Genomic DNA, 16,173 nt, shown 5'->3' on the forward strand with positions numbered 1-16,173 from the left:
TGAACGGAGGAGTGGGGAGGGGTCGCCCTGGGGTCGCGCCGGCCCTGGCTCCGCCCCCGCCCTCCCTCCGCAGTCCCGGCGCTCCTGCCCGACCGACGCCACGCCCGCTCTGACTGTGCCGTCTGTGCGCGTGTGTGTGTGTGTCCCACTAGAGCGCAGCCAGGACAGCGAGGTGGTGATGCTGTCCGACTCCAACTCCACCCAGGACCCCTTCACCGACGCCGCCAGCTCTCAGGACAGCAGCCACAAGGTGCATTCTGGGAAGGGCGGCGCCTCGTCCCCCGAGAACACCACTCCCACGAAGGAGGGGCAGCCGGGAGGGGAGGAAGCAGGTACAGCTTTTTCCATCCTATAAACACGGCTGTTAAGTGTAGATTGTGTTAAACAAACTGTAAAGGGTTTACCTGTAAAGGTTTTGTTTAGAATTGTCCAGTCAGATGATTAAAACCAGTAAAAGTGGAATATCTCTCCCTAGGGAACTGAGCATCTCACTCTTACTGTGCATACGGGCTCTGTAATTACCTTTGCCACCAGCAGGGGGAGCAGAGGTTATACGGCCTCCTCCGTCCGTTCGTCCGTCTGCCTTTCCGTGAGCAGCACGACCCAAAGCGTTTATGACGGAGCGGTTATCTGCACGGAACTCGAAATGACTGCTCCAAACGTCTCGGTTTGGGCGCTAATAAAAGAAAAGATGAGGGCGCAGATCCTCTCTGTTTGCAAACGTAATAACCCCCGTCGGTAATGGGAAAAATAATGAGCCGCAGGCTAATAACATCGTAGCGTCCCGCGCTGCCGACTGTCATGTCGTGGCCGTAATGAGGGAACATTATGGACAATCTGTAAACATCGCGGCCCGGTTCCCTCCGCCCCCCGCGGCTTGATTAAATTTTCTGCGTTTCCTGTGTCTGTCCGCCTCGTTATGACGACGCGTAATGGCGCTCTGTGTCACCCCGCGTCAGCTCCAGGGGCCGACGTGCCGGCGGGGCCCCTGAGCCTGGGCCCTGCGGACGAGAAGAGCGCGGAAGACCTCCAGGAGGACAGGTGCATCCAGGAAGTGCTGGACACCCTGTCCATGACGCTGGCCGAGATCCCGCCGCCGAAGCCGCCTCCAGCCGACCCCTGCCCCCAGCCCCCCGCCGCCCCCAGCACCCCGCCCAAGGCCCAAGGCCCGCCCCCTCAGGCCCCGCCCCCTCAGGCCCCCCAGGCCGGCGAGGGCAAAAAGAAGGCGGAGCCGGCCCCGGAGCTGCCGGAAATGCCCAAGAGCCTGCCGGCGGACCGGGCGGAGCAGCGGCGCCTCCTGGTGGAGATGTGCGTCCGGGCGCTCTTCCTCTGCCTCAGCAGGTTCCCGCAGCACTACAAGAGCCTGTACCGCCTGGCCTTCCTCTACGCCAACAGCAAGACCCACCAGGTCAGCCCCCACCGCCCTCTCGCCTGCCTCACAATGTTCTCACAACGTTACCAGAACGTTTCCTCAATGTTATAATCTTGCTACACTGCAGCGACGTTGTGAGGTTTTGCGTTAGCTGGGCTGTCCCTTACCGACTTCCCGTTTATATAGCTGCAGCATGACTGGGGCTGGAGATCTGTTACGGCTTGAATGCCGTTTGAGTTTAGACTGCAGTTATTGGTTCAGTGCATCTCTGAGCTTGTGGGGTGATTAAAAAAAGGGGCAAGCTGGATACCTAGCCAGGCTTCTGGGGGCCGGTGTTCCAGTTCACGTGTCGCTAGTTTCCATTTGTATGCGATTAGCTCTGGTAATTGATTGAGGATGAAGAGCGCTGGGCGAGCCCTGTGACACGTTGGCGCGCGGTGTCGGCGGGGAGGCGGGGTTCTGCGCTGCGTAAGGTGCCGAGGCGGCGGAGCGTCCCCGCGGGTCCCCGGCGGTGCGCGTGGGCGCTCGAGCCGAAACCGTCCCTCGAGTCATCGCGGCGAGCGCGCTCCTGACGCGTCCTCCTCCTCGCCCGCCGGTCGCTCTGCTTCGCGCTCGCGGTTGAGCTTCCTCACAGCGACGCCGCGCGCTCCAGCGACAGGCCAGGCCCTCCCCCTCAGCCAGCTCTGCAAACACGAGTCAGAGCTGAGTACTACTCAGAACATCCAACTGACAACTGACTACTACACAGCACGCACTCCTGGGCTACAGCTGACTGCTACTCAGAACATCCACCTGACAACTAACTATTGGACTACAGCTGGACTTCATGGACTACAACTGAGTACTAGTCAGAACATCCACCTGACAACTGACTACTATTCGCAACACGCGGCCATGGACTACAACTGACTACTACTCAAAACATCCACCTGACAACTGACTACTGCTCGGAACACGTGGCCATGGACTGCAACTGCCTACTACTCAGTACACGCGGTCTCTGATTACAACCGTCTACTATTCTGAGCGCTCGATTTTCAGAAACGCGACTGAAACCATTGGAAGCTCAAAACTGTGGGCACTGGATGACAAATTGAGTGGGTAAGCGCTTTCTGAAAGGGTGTCAGTTTCATTCGCGTGACGCCTTTGTCTGATTTTCCATTATCCCTGTGCGCGCGCGAAGACTTTGAGGCCTTTTAAGAGCCAAACGGCAGCTTAAGCAAATGGACTGGTAAAACAAGGCCCTTTCTGTGTCGGCTGATTAGACGGGCGTATTAAACGGCGAGGCTGTAGCAGGTGGGAATCGGCACAGCGGCGCTATTGTAGCTCCCTCCCGCCCCCCCCCCCCGGGCGCGGGGTTAATAAGTGATGAGAGCCCTGTTGTTTGGAGCACAAAGCCCTCCGCTGTTCCGTCGTGTTCAGGTGCGCTTCCTCGAGACTGATTTAACGTCACCCTCGGCATTCCCCCGCGCGGTTTCGCCGGCCCGTCCGACGGCGAACGTTTTTACGAGCGCGTCTGTTCGGGGAGGGGCCCGCGGGGGGGGAGCTATCTGCCGACTCTTGACAGCCGATCTCGTAAGATGCGGTGATTGGGAACAGGAGGCGGGGGGGTGGGGGGGGCGGAGGGGGGGGATGAGAGGGACAGAGGAGTTGTGAGGGGGATGGGTGGGTGGGGGGCGGAGGGGGGGATGAGAGGGACAGAGGAGTTGTGGGGGAATGGGTGGGTGGGGGGGGGGTGTCGTGCTCTTACCTGCCAGAGGCCCCGGTAGCGGCCCCCACTGGCTCGCTGTCGCGCGGAGACGTCCTGAGCCATCGCCGGCTGTCACGCGGCAGCCTCTTGGAGCCGCTGTCTGTTCCCGAGCCCCATTGTGTGAAGCCGGGCTGAGCGTGACGGAACAAGTCATTCTCTCGTATGAAATATTCAACAATGACAGATCTGGCAGGAAAAGCCCCTCGCTCCCCCCCTCCCCTCAACGCTACGCCTGCCTCTCTTGTTCCTGCGAGAATAGCCCGGTGCAGGAAATTGCTTCCCTTCCCCGGCTCGATTATTACGGTATCAATTACCTCCAGTGACTAAGCGGCCCAATGAGACGCCAGCGCGGCTCCCTCTGTGGGCGTCGGCCCCCTTTCCGCGCCGCGCCGCGGGAAAGGAGATTCCCGCCGCTGCCGTCGTTTGGGGCGCTGATGTTCGCGCGCTTGGCCTGTCTTCCACAGCATCGCGTCGTCCTTCGGACTGTTCCACGGGTCAGTCAGGACAGAGAGAAACGGTCTGCACAGTGTACGTGAAGCAATTATCAGACTCCTATGGAATTACTATGAACTGCTCCATATGCTGAGGGGGAGTCCCTTCTGGCTTGTGGTGTTTGGTATTTCTCTTTGATATATAATTCTCGAAGCTTGGTTAGCTAGAATGGGGGCGTGGAGCCGATACCAGCCCTTCTGCGTGAGGTAATTCTCAGTAAATATTTTCACCCTAACTGATTTTTTTTTTTCCTCTGACCACAGCGTCCGTTTCGCCTCATCGTCGTGTTTGTCTCTCGTCTGTTTGGAACGTGTATAAGCCTGCGTCTGATAGCAGACATTTACAGCTCGTTGCCTTCAGAGCAGTTCCTTTGAAAAACAAGACGTACAGGCTGTTTATGACACAAGATATGAATAAGATGTAAACAGTGGATGCCTCCTTAACGTTCGCATAGCTATTATTACTTAATCTATCACTAGTTTCTGACCCGGGCAGTCCATTTTTGATGCTCATGAATGCGTTCTCTTCCCAAAGATCAATGGCCCATAGTTTACATATAAAGGGCCACCAGTGGAATAGCCCTGATGTATATGCAACACAGTGCCGTAGCTCAACATTTGGTCTGCCAAATTTGGCATCAGGAATGCAACATGTTATGCAAGCTTTCTGGAGCAGGTTACCAAGGGGGCCCTCTATGCTGGGCTTGTTGGGTCAAGTTTATTATTTTCCTTGCTTATTTGAGTGGTGGAATTATAAGCCAGATGTTTTCAATTGCACAACACTTTGCTGAAATTGTACTTGTACTGAAAAAATTTGAAAATACCATGCTATGTGTGTCAGGTTGATGTTAGCATAATTAAAGCCATTTCATGTGCTAGCTATCTATAAATCTTTGTGCTTTTTTCCATGTCAGTTTAATTAACCTTGTATGTTGTTGCTAGGAAATGGTATTGAAAGCCCTGTCATAAAGCTTTGGGAACACGTTTGAAAGGATGGCAACGTTTCGGTTAGCATTCTGCTCGGAGACCATTGGAGCCAGTAGTTTACTGTCGTTAAAATGAGAGATATTCTGCTAAAGCTATATCAAAGAGAAGATGTAGTAATTAAGCGAAACGAAATTGGCTGTCTTATCAGGCAGCTTCCGTCCGCAAGCTCATCACTTTAACCACGAGGCTGACAGAGGAAAGCCCCGCTCTGCGGAGGGGGAAATACGGAGGAGGTCCGTTTCCCACGACAACAGTGAAGGGCGCGGCTCTATAGATCTCTGCGCGGCTCAGATCCCCCTGTCAGTCCCAGGGCCTCCCCTTTAGATCTGGTGAATCCCCTAAAGCCCTGCTTCTGTTAGAGGGATCTTCGTCCCTCTCCTTAAAATCCACTGACAGCCTGTACAGGTGGGAAGTGCACGCGCTGTCTTCTCTCCCGGACGAAACGGCACCCCCCCTACCCTTAAAGCCAGGCTTAACTCGCCCTCCTCCCCCAGGCGTTGAGAAGGGCCTCACCCTGCGAGCGGGGGGCCAAAAAGTGGAAGGGAGCTGGGGAGATAGTCTTTTCCCCTGTCACCATGGCCATGGTACCCCCCCCCCCCCCCCCCACACACACACACTATCTCTCTGGAAGTCCAGTCGAACCTGGGCACGCGGGGATGGGAGGCAAGCGAGGACGACCTGGGGGGACGGGCTGCTGAGGCCCCACGTTCTTTTCATGTTACCCACCCGCCAACCTGCCTTCCCATCCTCCCCATCCTCCCCCTCCCCCCTGCAGCTGGGAACCCAAAATAGAGCACATTAGGAAAGGGTTAAGACATTTTGACATCACCTTTACCAATTACAGTGTGTTAGTAAAGACCAGCGGAACACTATTGGCAGTAATTGGTAGTTACTTAGTGCCGATACTTCAAGGTCCCCAATGAGTTTTAGCAGGACTCGTCTTCACCGACTGCTCTTGACATTGTTCGGTTGTTTCTATTGGTCGTTGCCAGGGTATTGGTGGAGCTCCTCCCTTGTTTCCTACCAGTAAGGTGACATCATGGCTGCCTTATCCAAGTTTTATTATCCCTGCCAGGAACCAGGAAACTGGGAGACATGGAAACCCGCGCCTGGGTTCTGTCAAGGTTACAGTGGCGTGGATCGCCCTGGCAGCCTTCCCGCTGTGAAACGACACTCCAAAGCCCCCCCCCCCCCCACCCCCATCGCCACCCCCACCCCCACCCCCCCGCTCGCTGTCCCAGCAACCCAAACGCACAGAGAGGATCCTCCTTTACAAAGGCTCCACTGCCCACACAAAGTCCGGAATAGCAGATCAGAGTACAGATCGTCTGGTTAAAACGGTTATTAATATCCCAGCTGCAACCTGTATTGTTGTGATGCCTGCCTAAATATCTTCCCAATAACACAATAGGAGAGCTCGCCTCGGCCCGCTGATCAGTTCTCCAGGGCCGCAGTGACCTTTTTTTCTTTCCGCCTAACGTGAGTCCTGGTCCTGATCAGGAGGGACAGTAAGTCGAGTGCACCCTTTCACAAAGTTCTGCTTATCAAAGTCTTGCTTTTCCACAAGATGCAGATGGAGGTTGATGGCATCGTTGGATGACACTGACTCTGCTGCTTTAGGCTGAATAAAGACATGGCGGTTTCATGGCATGTTTTTGCACCATAATGGACTTCTCGCGGGGTCGAAGGTCATCCTGATTTTCACGGCAGAAATGGCTGGATATACCAGCGCACCCCTGGACCCCAGGCTATCCATACCAGAACACTGATCTGACTGCAGGCAAAGCCAAGATGCACTCAGTACTATTACAATCTTTAGCATAAGATAGGCTAGGCCAAAAACACTGAGCTGATGGTGTACGTGCAGTTAGATACTGCCCTGCTTGACATGTGTAATCCCCTTTTAACATTATGCCATGTTAACCTTCCCCACAGAAATGCGCTGGTCACACCCATGTGAACAGCAAGTTTTTAATCTGACCACTTTGATTAAAGACCTGTTTCTAGAACCTTTTTTCTTCTTCATTATGTCATAAAATAAAGATCTAGGCCTCTATTAACTTTCTCCATGTATCATTTATAAATTGTGTGAAACAGTTGAATTTCCTTATGGTGTAAAGTGAGCCAGGGAGCTCTTAAGCTTTGTTCAGTCTGTTGAGATATTTACTTGAGGTTCACTTCTGATTGGCAGCCCACTAATCATTTGCACTGTTGATTGGTTAAGATTGCCACGATAATTACCCGTTAAATAGTCTCCAAATGGCTTACCAAATGGGGAACATTGATTAAAGGACGGCTAAGTCTCAACTGAGTAAAACGGGCTTAATACTATGGCATTTGTTTTCTTTGGTTCTGTGTGTGTAATATAGTGATCATTTTGGATTGCATGTGGTCAGTCAATCACCTCAGGCCACCCTGTAGCTTGGGCTGCTGCTGCATGGCCCTGTCCAAACTTCCAGTCCAGTGGAGCAGGGCTTCTCCCATGATTCCGTCTGGCTGCCCATCTCAGATCATGCACCGCCTTTCCTGCCGCCATAACACGTAGAAAACGTATTAATTTAGACATCTATCAGTTCAACTGAACTGCTTTCCCCCTGTTCATACACCGGTTCAATAGAAATGCATACAAACATGCTCCGTAAAGTCTTAACAGTGCTTTAGAATGAAGTGGCGTGGCAATGCAATGTCAGTAGGCTTTCGCCTCCAGCTCCCTGCCTGACAGAGAGACCGCGGTTCCCCGCTACGAAATGCCTGTGGTCCATGGCGTGTCCACGCTGGGCATATAAAGAGTTTCACTCCACTTTTACTCTCGGGAACTGTAATCCCGTATAATCACCGTGCTTAATCCAGTCAATGACAATGCATCAAGGGGCTGAAAGGTCTTGTGTGTTTGGGTGTGCGTCGAGCCAGGAAAAGTGCACAGGGTGCAGATTAATGGTAAACCTATGTGTTTTTAATCTGCTGTTGTCATGCAACGTTGGTCCGGTTGCCTTGAACCGGTGGGATGTCAGCGGATTTGCACCGCTTCAGATGTTGCATCTGCGCTGGATAAATTGAATCGAGTTTCACTGCTAATCGTACACAGATGCAATGTAATTGGAATTATTGGGCGTATATCATGGATGAATGTGCTCCTGCATTTGTAGTGTGTGAAATGATGTTAGGATGAATCTCCTGTGTAACCGATCCATTGCTTCTAATTTCTCTCTCTGCCTTGTGCGTGCATGCGTGTGTGTGTGTGTGTGTGTGTGTGTGCGTGCGTGTTCCCAGCTATCTGCCTCTGGTTCTCCCAGCAAGGAGTGCTTTTCCCCTGCTCTTCTACCCACAGTTCTCTCTTGATTATATTTTGTCTCCACAGAACCTGCAGTGGGCCCGAGACGTGTTGCTAGGAAGCAGTGTCCCATGGCAACAGCTGAAGCACATGCCAGCGCAAGGGCTGTTCTGCGAGAGGAACAAGACTAATCTGTTCAATGTAAGTCACACAGCTCAGCAGAGCTCTGCTTCCTTGGAGCCCTTTCCCATGTGCAGACAGACAGGCTTCCAAACAAAGAGCCCCCCTGTAGGCATGCATTAGAGCCAATTTGCTCCATTTTAAAATTGCAGAGGCAGAAGGGGTTGGGATTTATACCACACAGCGATTCCCAACTTTCCTCTTATAGGTCAGTCACACTGAAAGCACCAATGGACAGTTTGCAGCGTTCCCTTCATTGTTCGATAGAAGAGTGGTTCAGAAGTGCATAAGCTAAACATGTAGCCACACAACTTGCTAAAATTAAAAGGATGGACGTTGAAATAATTAGAACTTTCATTGTCACATTTTAGGATGTGGACATGACCGACCAATCCTTGCCGAATTGAGAAGCATGAAATCAGTTTTTTTGTAAATTGCGGACAGTCCACTGGTAGACATGTCAAATGCAGGTTATTTTCTTATCTACTTTTAGGTTTAGTAAAGTAGAAATATTTTATATTTTATTTATGCTTCAGTTAGCTTGCTCAGTGATGTGTTCATAGCTTGTCAGAATCTTGAAATGGATTCTCCAGTGTCTGTAGCTGTTCATTTTAAGGAAGTGTAAGGAAGTTGCTTTCTGTGTGACAGCGCGAACCGCCCACCATCTTGCGATTGACAGCTTGAACTTGTCCCTGGAAGAACGAATGGCTCTTAGCACATATGCACTTTGTGTAAAACTTCCATTATTTTCATGGGTTACATATCGATGTTATGCACGGATGGCTAGAAAACCAACATCTGCAAATGAAGCGTCACAATTTAATATTGTTTAATTTCTTAAGCATTTATTGGAGGACTTGGAAACAGAAAGAGAGATTTTATCGGGCATGAGAGCTGGGAATCTTTATCCACAGCATAACACGAGTTTAGCCATGTTCAGTTATTATGGTGCCTCGTGCTCATCAGGGAAAGGGGCAGCTGTTCACAGATCAGTCATGGGCTTTAATATAATACACTGTAAACACAATTTATCAATGCCAAGGTTTGTGGGGGGGAGGGGAAGAGCACGGAAGCTGCTTGTTCTGAGAGCTCGCATATCACAGTCTCCCTCAAAGGCTACTTTTCCAATTTCCCTTCGCATTCTTCGTATTTATTCGGAGAGTCTGGGGAGAGAGATTTTTCCGGGAGCGGTTGATGTTTGTGTCTGTGATTGCTTGCTTGGTTGTGGGTTACCCTGATAAGACCTCGCACGGGCCGTAGGCGAGCGCGGAGGCGGATAGTTTTCTGAGCTCCGCGTTTGGAGAGCCGGTTTAGCGGCACGCGGAGGAGGGTTCTCAGCGGGACGGAGGGCAGGGCCCCCGCCCGTTGCCTGGCGCGGGCCGCACGCTCGTTTTGCGATCGACCGCCGTAAGGTTAGATAGCCGCGAGCGCGCGCCGTTGCTGCTGCCGTGTGGGCAGCAGGTGCCACGTTCCAACCCCCCCGCCCCCTTCTAGAGGGTCAGCGGGAACAGGCTGACCTAATCAGGCGTTCTGAGTGGGAGGGACAAGGCCGGCGCTGGGAGCTGGGCAGCCTTCCCGCGGGGCCCAACTGTCATCGGCGTAGCAGTTAGCCCGGCCTCCCTCTACGGAAGGATCTAGAAGCTCAGGCTAGCGTGGCTTTAGCCACCCTTCATCTGAGGCTCATATAAAAGACTGGACTGACTGCTGGATTTGTCTCACTGGCAAATGCTGCTTAAGCAGAGATCTACTCCTGTTAACAGGGAAGGGGAGCGGTCAGGGCCGCTTGGGACTCCAGGAGAAATTAACGCCTCCTCAGAGAGTGTCCATCCGTCACGGGGGCGTCCTCTCCATCTCCTCTCCCTGTTCTCCTCACTCTCCATTATATAGGTCAGGCTGCCCTACTTTTCTCCTTGGATCAGCTTGGGTATTCATGCTGGGCCAAGTCATGCCCATGAAGCCTGACCCACATCCTGATTATCTGACATGTTCCAGTTAAGAACCCATGCATTATTTATCTGCATCATCATCATCATCATCATCATCGTTTATCGTTTATTCCTTTTCACCCACGTAGCCCGCGATCGCTAATTTTGCGTTTCACACTTTACCTCGAGAAGGCTCAAAATATTGACGTGCGCTAAACTTTGATTTCGAGCCACTGCCGTCGCACATAAGAGCGGGCGGCCACCTGTTAGCTTGGCGGCAAGCTCCCTCCTTATGGCGCCTCATGAAAATATTAGGCCGATATTTCTGATCCTTGTTTTTCTCTGCTGTTTTTTTTTTTCCGCGATAACACCCCTTCTGTTAATCCGGGCCTTTCGCCTCCTGCGCGATTCGTCGCCCCGCGAGCGACCGCGGCGCCTCCTGAACCGCGGTCTGAGCGGATCCCTCCCGGCTGAGCGCGTCTCCGGTGAAAATGGCCGCCCACACGTGTGGTGGGAGGCGACCGCGCGGCGTCCAGATGAGACCGCTCGCCGAGACGCTGTGTAACGGGCTTAATGATCTGGTTGCGCGGAGTGGCGCGGGATCCGCGATTGGCGCGTTGTTCTTGGCGTTCCGCATTTTAAGTCTGATTCTTTCGGAGGGGGAGGAGGCGGAGCAGGTCGATTTGCAGACCTGGTTTTGCGTCGGTGCGGTCAGCGGACCCACGTGAACGTCAAACATGAATCGTACGTACGACTTCAGGAACTGAGAAATTCAGCTTGTAAAATAAGGCCTGTCTGCAATTTGAAGTGCCTTGTGCTTTTTTTGCTTGCTTTTTTTTTTTACTCCTGTTTGTATTTGCACGCTCATCCCGTCGCTCAATAACATAAGATAGCTATGGGCGACATAGCTCAGGAGGTAAGAGCGGTTGTCTGGCAGTCGGAGGGTTGACGGTTCGATCCTCCGCCCTGGGCGTGTCGAAGTGTCCCCTGAGCAAGTCACCTAACCCCTAATTGCTCCCAATGAGTTGATTGGTACCTTGCATGGCAGCTTTTCTCCATTGGCGTGAGTGTGTGTGTGAATAGGTGAATGAGAGGCATCAATTGTAAAGCGCTTTGGATGAAAGCGCTATATAGCCTAAATGCAGTCCATTTAACATAATGACGAGAACAGGCCATTCAGCCCAACAATGCTCGCCATTTCCATCAATGTCCATCGCATGCACTTCTTGTGAACAGCGGGTAGCCAGTCGCATCATTACTCTTTACTCTCAGCTGCTCTCACAGCTGGTGCAGAGGGCGGGGCCGAGGTTGAGGGGCGAGGCCAGGGGCGGGGCGGGGCCGTGGCTTATAATCAGCTGCTGGTACGGTCGGGGCTTGATTTCGGGCTGTGGGGTTCATCACCCTACTGGGAGTGAATACTTCAGCTGGATGCCACCCGACTGCAAATATCTATTTGGGGTATTTTTGTATGTTTGGTGACTGGGCAGTTTCAGCAGGTAGCCTAATCACCAAGCCTAAATTTGAAATTGATAGTCAAGAGCAGCCTCATACAGTGTTTATTAGCGATGAGCAGCCTCATACAGTGTTTATTAGCGTTTACTCAGACTCGTTGTCGCTCGTCTGAAGCGGGGCTGAGGTGCGGGTGTGTTTGTGGCAGCCGGTGGCAGGTGAGGAGGTGCGCTGAAGGTTACTGCAGGCCGCTGGAGCCGCAGAGCGCGGAACCCGATCCCTTTGGCTTCCTGCCTCAAAGCGAATCAATCTCTGTTAGCGTCAGTACAGCCCGTGTTCTCCCCGGTCCCTGTCTGGTACAAGAGATGTTTTACATGAAGGACGCTACTGAAAGCGCGGATCATGGCCATGCTAATCTGCGCTCTCGCAGACAGGAGGGATGTTTTTTCGTTGTTGCAAAACACCTCCAGTATAAATACATCTACAAACTACTTTCTGTAGGTTTCACAGGTACCAAAAGGGTATAAACCGTAAAAAAAAAGATGTGACCAACCTGTATTGCATGCGACAGGCATTGGAGCAAATGCATATTTGCAATACGTGTGTTTAACTACTGCCCCTCCCTAAATAAGGGCACCTGGAGCTCATGTGTGGATATGCATAAGACACGCAGGTTTAAAATGTCCAGGGCGAGCCTCCCTGTGCGTTGGAGCTGATGTGGTTTGCGCAGCGCTGCCTCCCCGACAGGCGGCGGAGCGAGAGCGCGTCCCCTGCGCTCGCGTAAGCACCCGCGCATGCGCACGCGTCCGCCCGCTCGCACTGTCCTGCGGGGGCCCGCGGAAACACGGGCGTCCCGCGGCAGGACCAGATTAAGCCACGTCATTTCGCGCCCTCCTGCCTGGTCTTCATCTGCCGCGCATGTTTCGCATTTTAGGAACTGCGTGCAGTGGTATAGTTGCAAAAGTCCGCGGTGCATTGATTTTTTTTGTGATGCAGAAATATGGTTTCAGCATGTTGTGCATAATGTACAGACTGTGTATGCATGTGTGTGTGTGTGTGTGTGTGTGTGTGTGTGCACTGTATGTAATGTGTTTTGTATGTCGGTGCATCTCGTCTGTGAAGATGCGGATGCTGGGAAAGCTCTGGGGCTGGAGCGATGGCGTCCTGCTCTGATTAAAGTGCTTCTTATCGCGCAGTGATTAAGCCTCATCCTGCGCTCTGCAGATTGTGAGATTTCCTCTCTCTCTCTCTCTCTCTCTCTCTCTCTCCGGATCGCAGACCCACGGGCACCGCCCTCCTCCCGGAGGGTAGGGTAGAGCCGGGCCGCTCGAACGCCCCCCCCCCCCCCCCGGGCCGGCCGTCGCCAAGTGTTTGTGATCGGCGCGGACGCCTGTCCGAACGCTGGCACTGCCGACGTTGCCGGGAGACGCGGCCGTCTGGTGCCGTGGCTTCCGGCCGCGTTCCGGGATCAGCACGCGCTGCCCGGAGGCCACGCCTCCCCCCCCCCCCCCCCCCCTCCATTTTGCTCTTTGACGATTTTTCTCTTTGTTTCTTCGTTGTGTTTTTTTAAGCTAATTTTAATTTTGTTCAGCCTTTATTTAACTAGGAATACCCGAGTGAGATCTAAATCTCTTTCACAAGGGGGACCTGACATAAAACACAAAGCAACCACAATACAGCTGAAAATCAAGTTGCAAACATCAGATGGTGAGTGAGATGGTAGTGTAACTAATTAAAGAGCAGAGCAGGGCTTAAAAGCAGGTTAAAATCACCAGTGAACACAAAATGTTGATCCACTAGTCCAAACATTACCCTGTCAGCACTGCAGACCACAACCATAGAATTTACCAAGAATTTAAGATGCCTACATATAGTGATGCAGAACTTTGAATGAGATTCTTTAGAAAATACAAAGAAAATTGAATTCTTTTTATCCTTTAATTGAGGAGTGTACATTTGGCCTTGTATGCAAACAAGGAAAGCATTGACACTTTTAACAAGGATTGCATTTAATAGTAGGATTTTACTTTAGTATTTTTTTCCAATCTCAGTTGGGCTGTACTGAGCTGGGCACAGCTGACCCCCAGGCCGCACATGTCCTCCGAAGCTGCGCATGCTGGGTATTCTCTCGGGGTCCTGGCTCTGTGGCTATGGCTCTGGCCGGGCCCACCCTCAAACGACATCACGCCCGCTGTGCATGCTGGGTATTCTCTGAGGGTCCTGGCTCTGTGACTATGGCTCTGGCCAGGCCCGCCCTCAAACGACATCACGACCGCTGTGCATGCTGGGTATTCTCAGAGGGTCCTGGCTCTGTGACTATGGCTCTGGCCAGGCCTGCCCTCAAACGACGTCACGGCCGCATCATCAGTGCCGATACCGTCAGCAGTGAGGCCCATCGATCCGGGCAGAAGGTTATGTAACGGTAGTTGTGGTGATGGGGAGGGGTTTGTGTTCCACTGTACCAGTAGCATCGTGCTGTAAATCAGAGGAGCCCTATTGTAAATCAATGAGGAGGTCTGGGAGTTCTCTTCCTACCAGAACCTGAGAATCCTGCTCTCAAGGCCTCATACATCGATCACTGTTTCATGCTTTGGGGTTTTTTTGTAATGGTAATAAGTCCATTTTCAGTAATGAAGAGTGCCGCTGTTTCACCTTCAGAATGTATATAGTGCTTGTGCGTTGGTATTGTGCGTTCCCATGCACGTGTGTCCACGCGTGTGTCAGTATTGTGTACACGTGCGTGTGTGTTAGTATTGTGTGTACACGTACGCGTGTCAGTATTGGTGGGGGGGAGATGGATCGTAATGTTTCACCTGTTCTCTCTCTGGGTGCTGAGGCACTACGCAGTAACTCACAGTCAGCACATTTGTGTGGCTTTTCTGTTACGTGCAGCAACAGGAAGCAGGAAACCCAAGGTGTGCGATAGCGAGCGCAGCGAGCGGGGGCAGCCCAGGAGGAGGGGGAGGAAGTGGAGGCACAGGATGTGATGGGGGGAAGGGGGGGGGTGTCTCTGTGCACGCAGCGCTCTCCTGTTGCAGAAATCGCTCCAGTTCTCTCGAGAAACTCTCAATCTCTCTCTCCCCCCTCCCTCTGTCTCCCCCCCCTCCCTTTACAGCATGCTTTGTAACTCCCCTCCCCCTTCTCTTTTCTCCTGGTGAGGCAGTCTATCTGAGCTTGCTTTGGCAGTCAAATGCTGAGCGCTCTCTCTCTCTCTCTCTCTCTCTCTCTCTCTTGCTCGCTCGCTTCTCTGTTTGTGTATGTTGTGTGTGGGTGTGTGCCGGTGGGCGGGAGGAGCCCAGCCCTCCTGCCATTGGTCGGCCGCAGCCTGAAGGGGCCGGCGCTGACTGTGTACACAGCGAGGCGAGCAAGAGGGGAGGGGAGAAGAGAGCGTGAGAGAGAGAGAGAGAGAGAGAGAGAAAGAGAGAGAGAAAGGGGGGGTGAAAAAAGCCCTAGCTGACTGGGGTCAGGGGAGAGTGGAGATAGAGAGTGCGTGGGCGTTTTGTTTTGCCATGGCAGGGTTTGAGAGAGAAAGAAGAGCGAGTCAGCCCGTCTGCCAGTGGCTCTCCGCCTCCCTCGGCCCCGACTCCCGCTCCGCTTCCCCGCTCGCCCGAGCCGCCCGCTCTTCCTCGTCCTCTTCCTCCTCGTCCGCCGCCGGCTAAGTGCCGAGCCCCGCTTCTCTCCGGTCCTCTCCCGCGCTCCCGGACCCCGTACGCGCTCGCAGCCCGCTCCAGTGAGCCGGGAGGGGTGGGGGGGGGAACCACTACCGCCGCCGCCGTTACCGCCAGCAGGAAAACCCTCCACGGGAATACTAACGCGGGCTCGGGCGCTGCTCCTTCCCTTTGTGATGGTGAGTTTCTGCACTCTCTCCCAGCCCTCTCTCTCCCCGGAGGAGGAGAGCTCCGAGCCGCCGCTCGCTAGCGCGGACGGGATTCCTCCGCCGCTCCGCTCCTGCGAGTTGCACTTCTCGGGGGTGGGAGGAGGAGGGGGGACGGGGGGACGGGGGGGGGGGGGGGGGGGGGGGCGGTGGGTTGGGAGGGGTGGAGTTTCTGTCAGTCTTTTTTGGAGAGAGGAGAGGAGAGCTGAGTCCACGGCTCGTTTGGAGGCAGCCTGGCGGTTCTGCCTGCGTTTTACAGAGAGCCGCGGGTTGTTTTGAGCGCGGTGCGGAAAGCACCCTGTTTGTCACTGTTCTCAACAGTTACATACTGATGAGTTACTACTGAGTTAGATACTGATGCGTTACTGCTGAGTTAAATACTGATGAGTTACTGTTGAGTTAGATACTGATGAGTTACTACTGAGTTAAATACTGATGAGTTACTGTTGAGTTAGATACTGATGCGTTACTGCTGAGTTAAATACTGATGAGTTACTGTTGAGTTAGATACTGATGAGTTACTGCTGAGTTAAATACTGATGAGTTACTGTTGAGTTAGATACTGATGCGTTACTGCTGAGTTAAATACTGATGAGTTACTGTTGACTTAGATACTGATGAGTTACTGCTGAGTTAAATACTGATGAGTTACTGTTGAGTTAGATACTGATGCGTTACTGCTGAGTTAAATACTGATGAGTTAAATACTGATCAGTTACTGTTGAGTTGGATACTGATGAGTTACTATTGAGTTAGATACTGATGAGTTGCTGTTGAGTTTGATACTGACGAGTTACTGTTGAGTTAGATACTGATGAGTTACTGTTGAGTTAAATACTGATGAGTTACTGCTGAGTTAGTTACTGTTGAGTTA

At 52.7% G+C, this 16,173-nt stretch overlaps 1 protein-coding gene across 7 annotated transcripts in view; it reads left to right on the forward strand.

Moving 5' to 3' along the window:
• cabin1 (calcineurin binding protein 1) overlaps positions 1 to 16,173 on the forward strand; it is a 70,132-nt gene that overhangs the window by 29,083 nt on the left and 24,876 nt on the right. For 6 of the 7 annotated variants that reach the window (XR_004767186.1, XR_004767185.1, XM_035436216.1 and 3 more), the window contains 3 exons: positions 153 to 332; positions 960 to 1,408; positions 7,959 to 8,072. Coding sequence is in view for 5 of the 7 variants with exons in the window: in XM_035436216.1 (XP_035292107.1) it covers positions 153 to 332; positions 960 to 1,408; positions 7,959 to 8,072 (743 nt within the window). In the remaining 2 variants the exon portion in view is untranslated. The remainder of the gene's footprint in view (positions 1 to 152; positions 333 to 959; positions 1,409 to 7,958; positions 8,073 to 16,173) is intronic. The other variant, XM_035436217.1, reaches the window with a different exon arrangement.

This window comes from Anguilla anguilla, chromosome 10 (genome assembly GCF_013347855.1).
Source record: "Anguilla anguilla isolate fAngAng1 chromosome 10, fAngAng1.pri, whole genome shotgun sequence".
NCBI classification, from domain to species: Eukaryota; Metazoa; Chordata; class Actinopteri; order Anguilliformes; family Anguillidae; genus Anguilla; species Anguilla anguilla.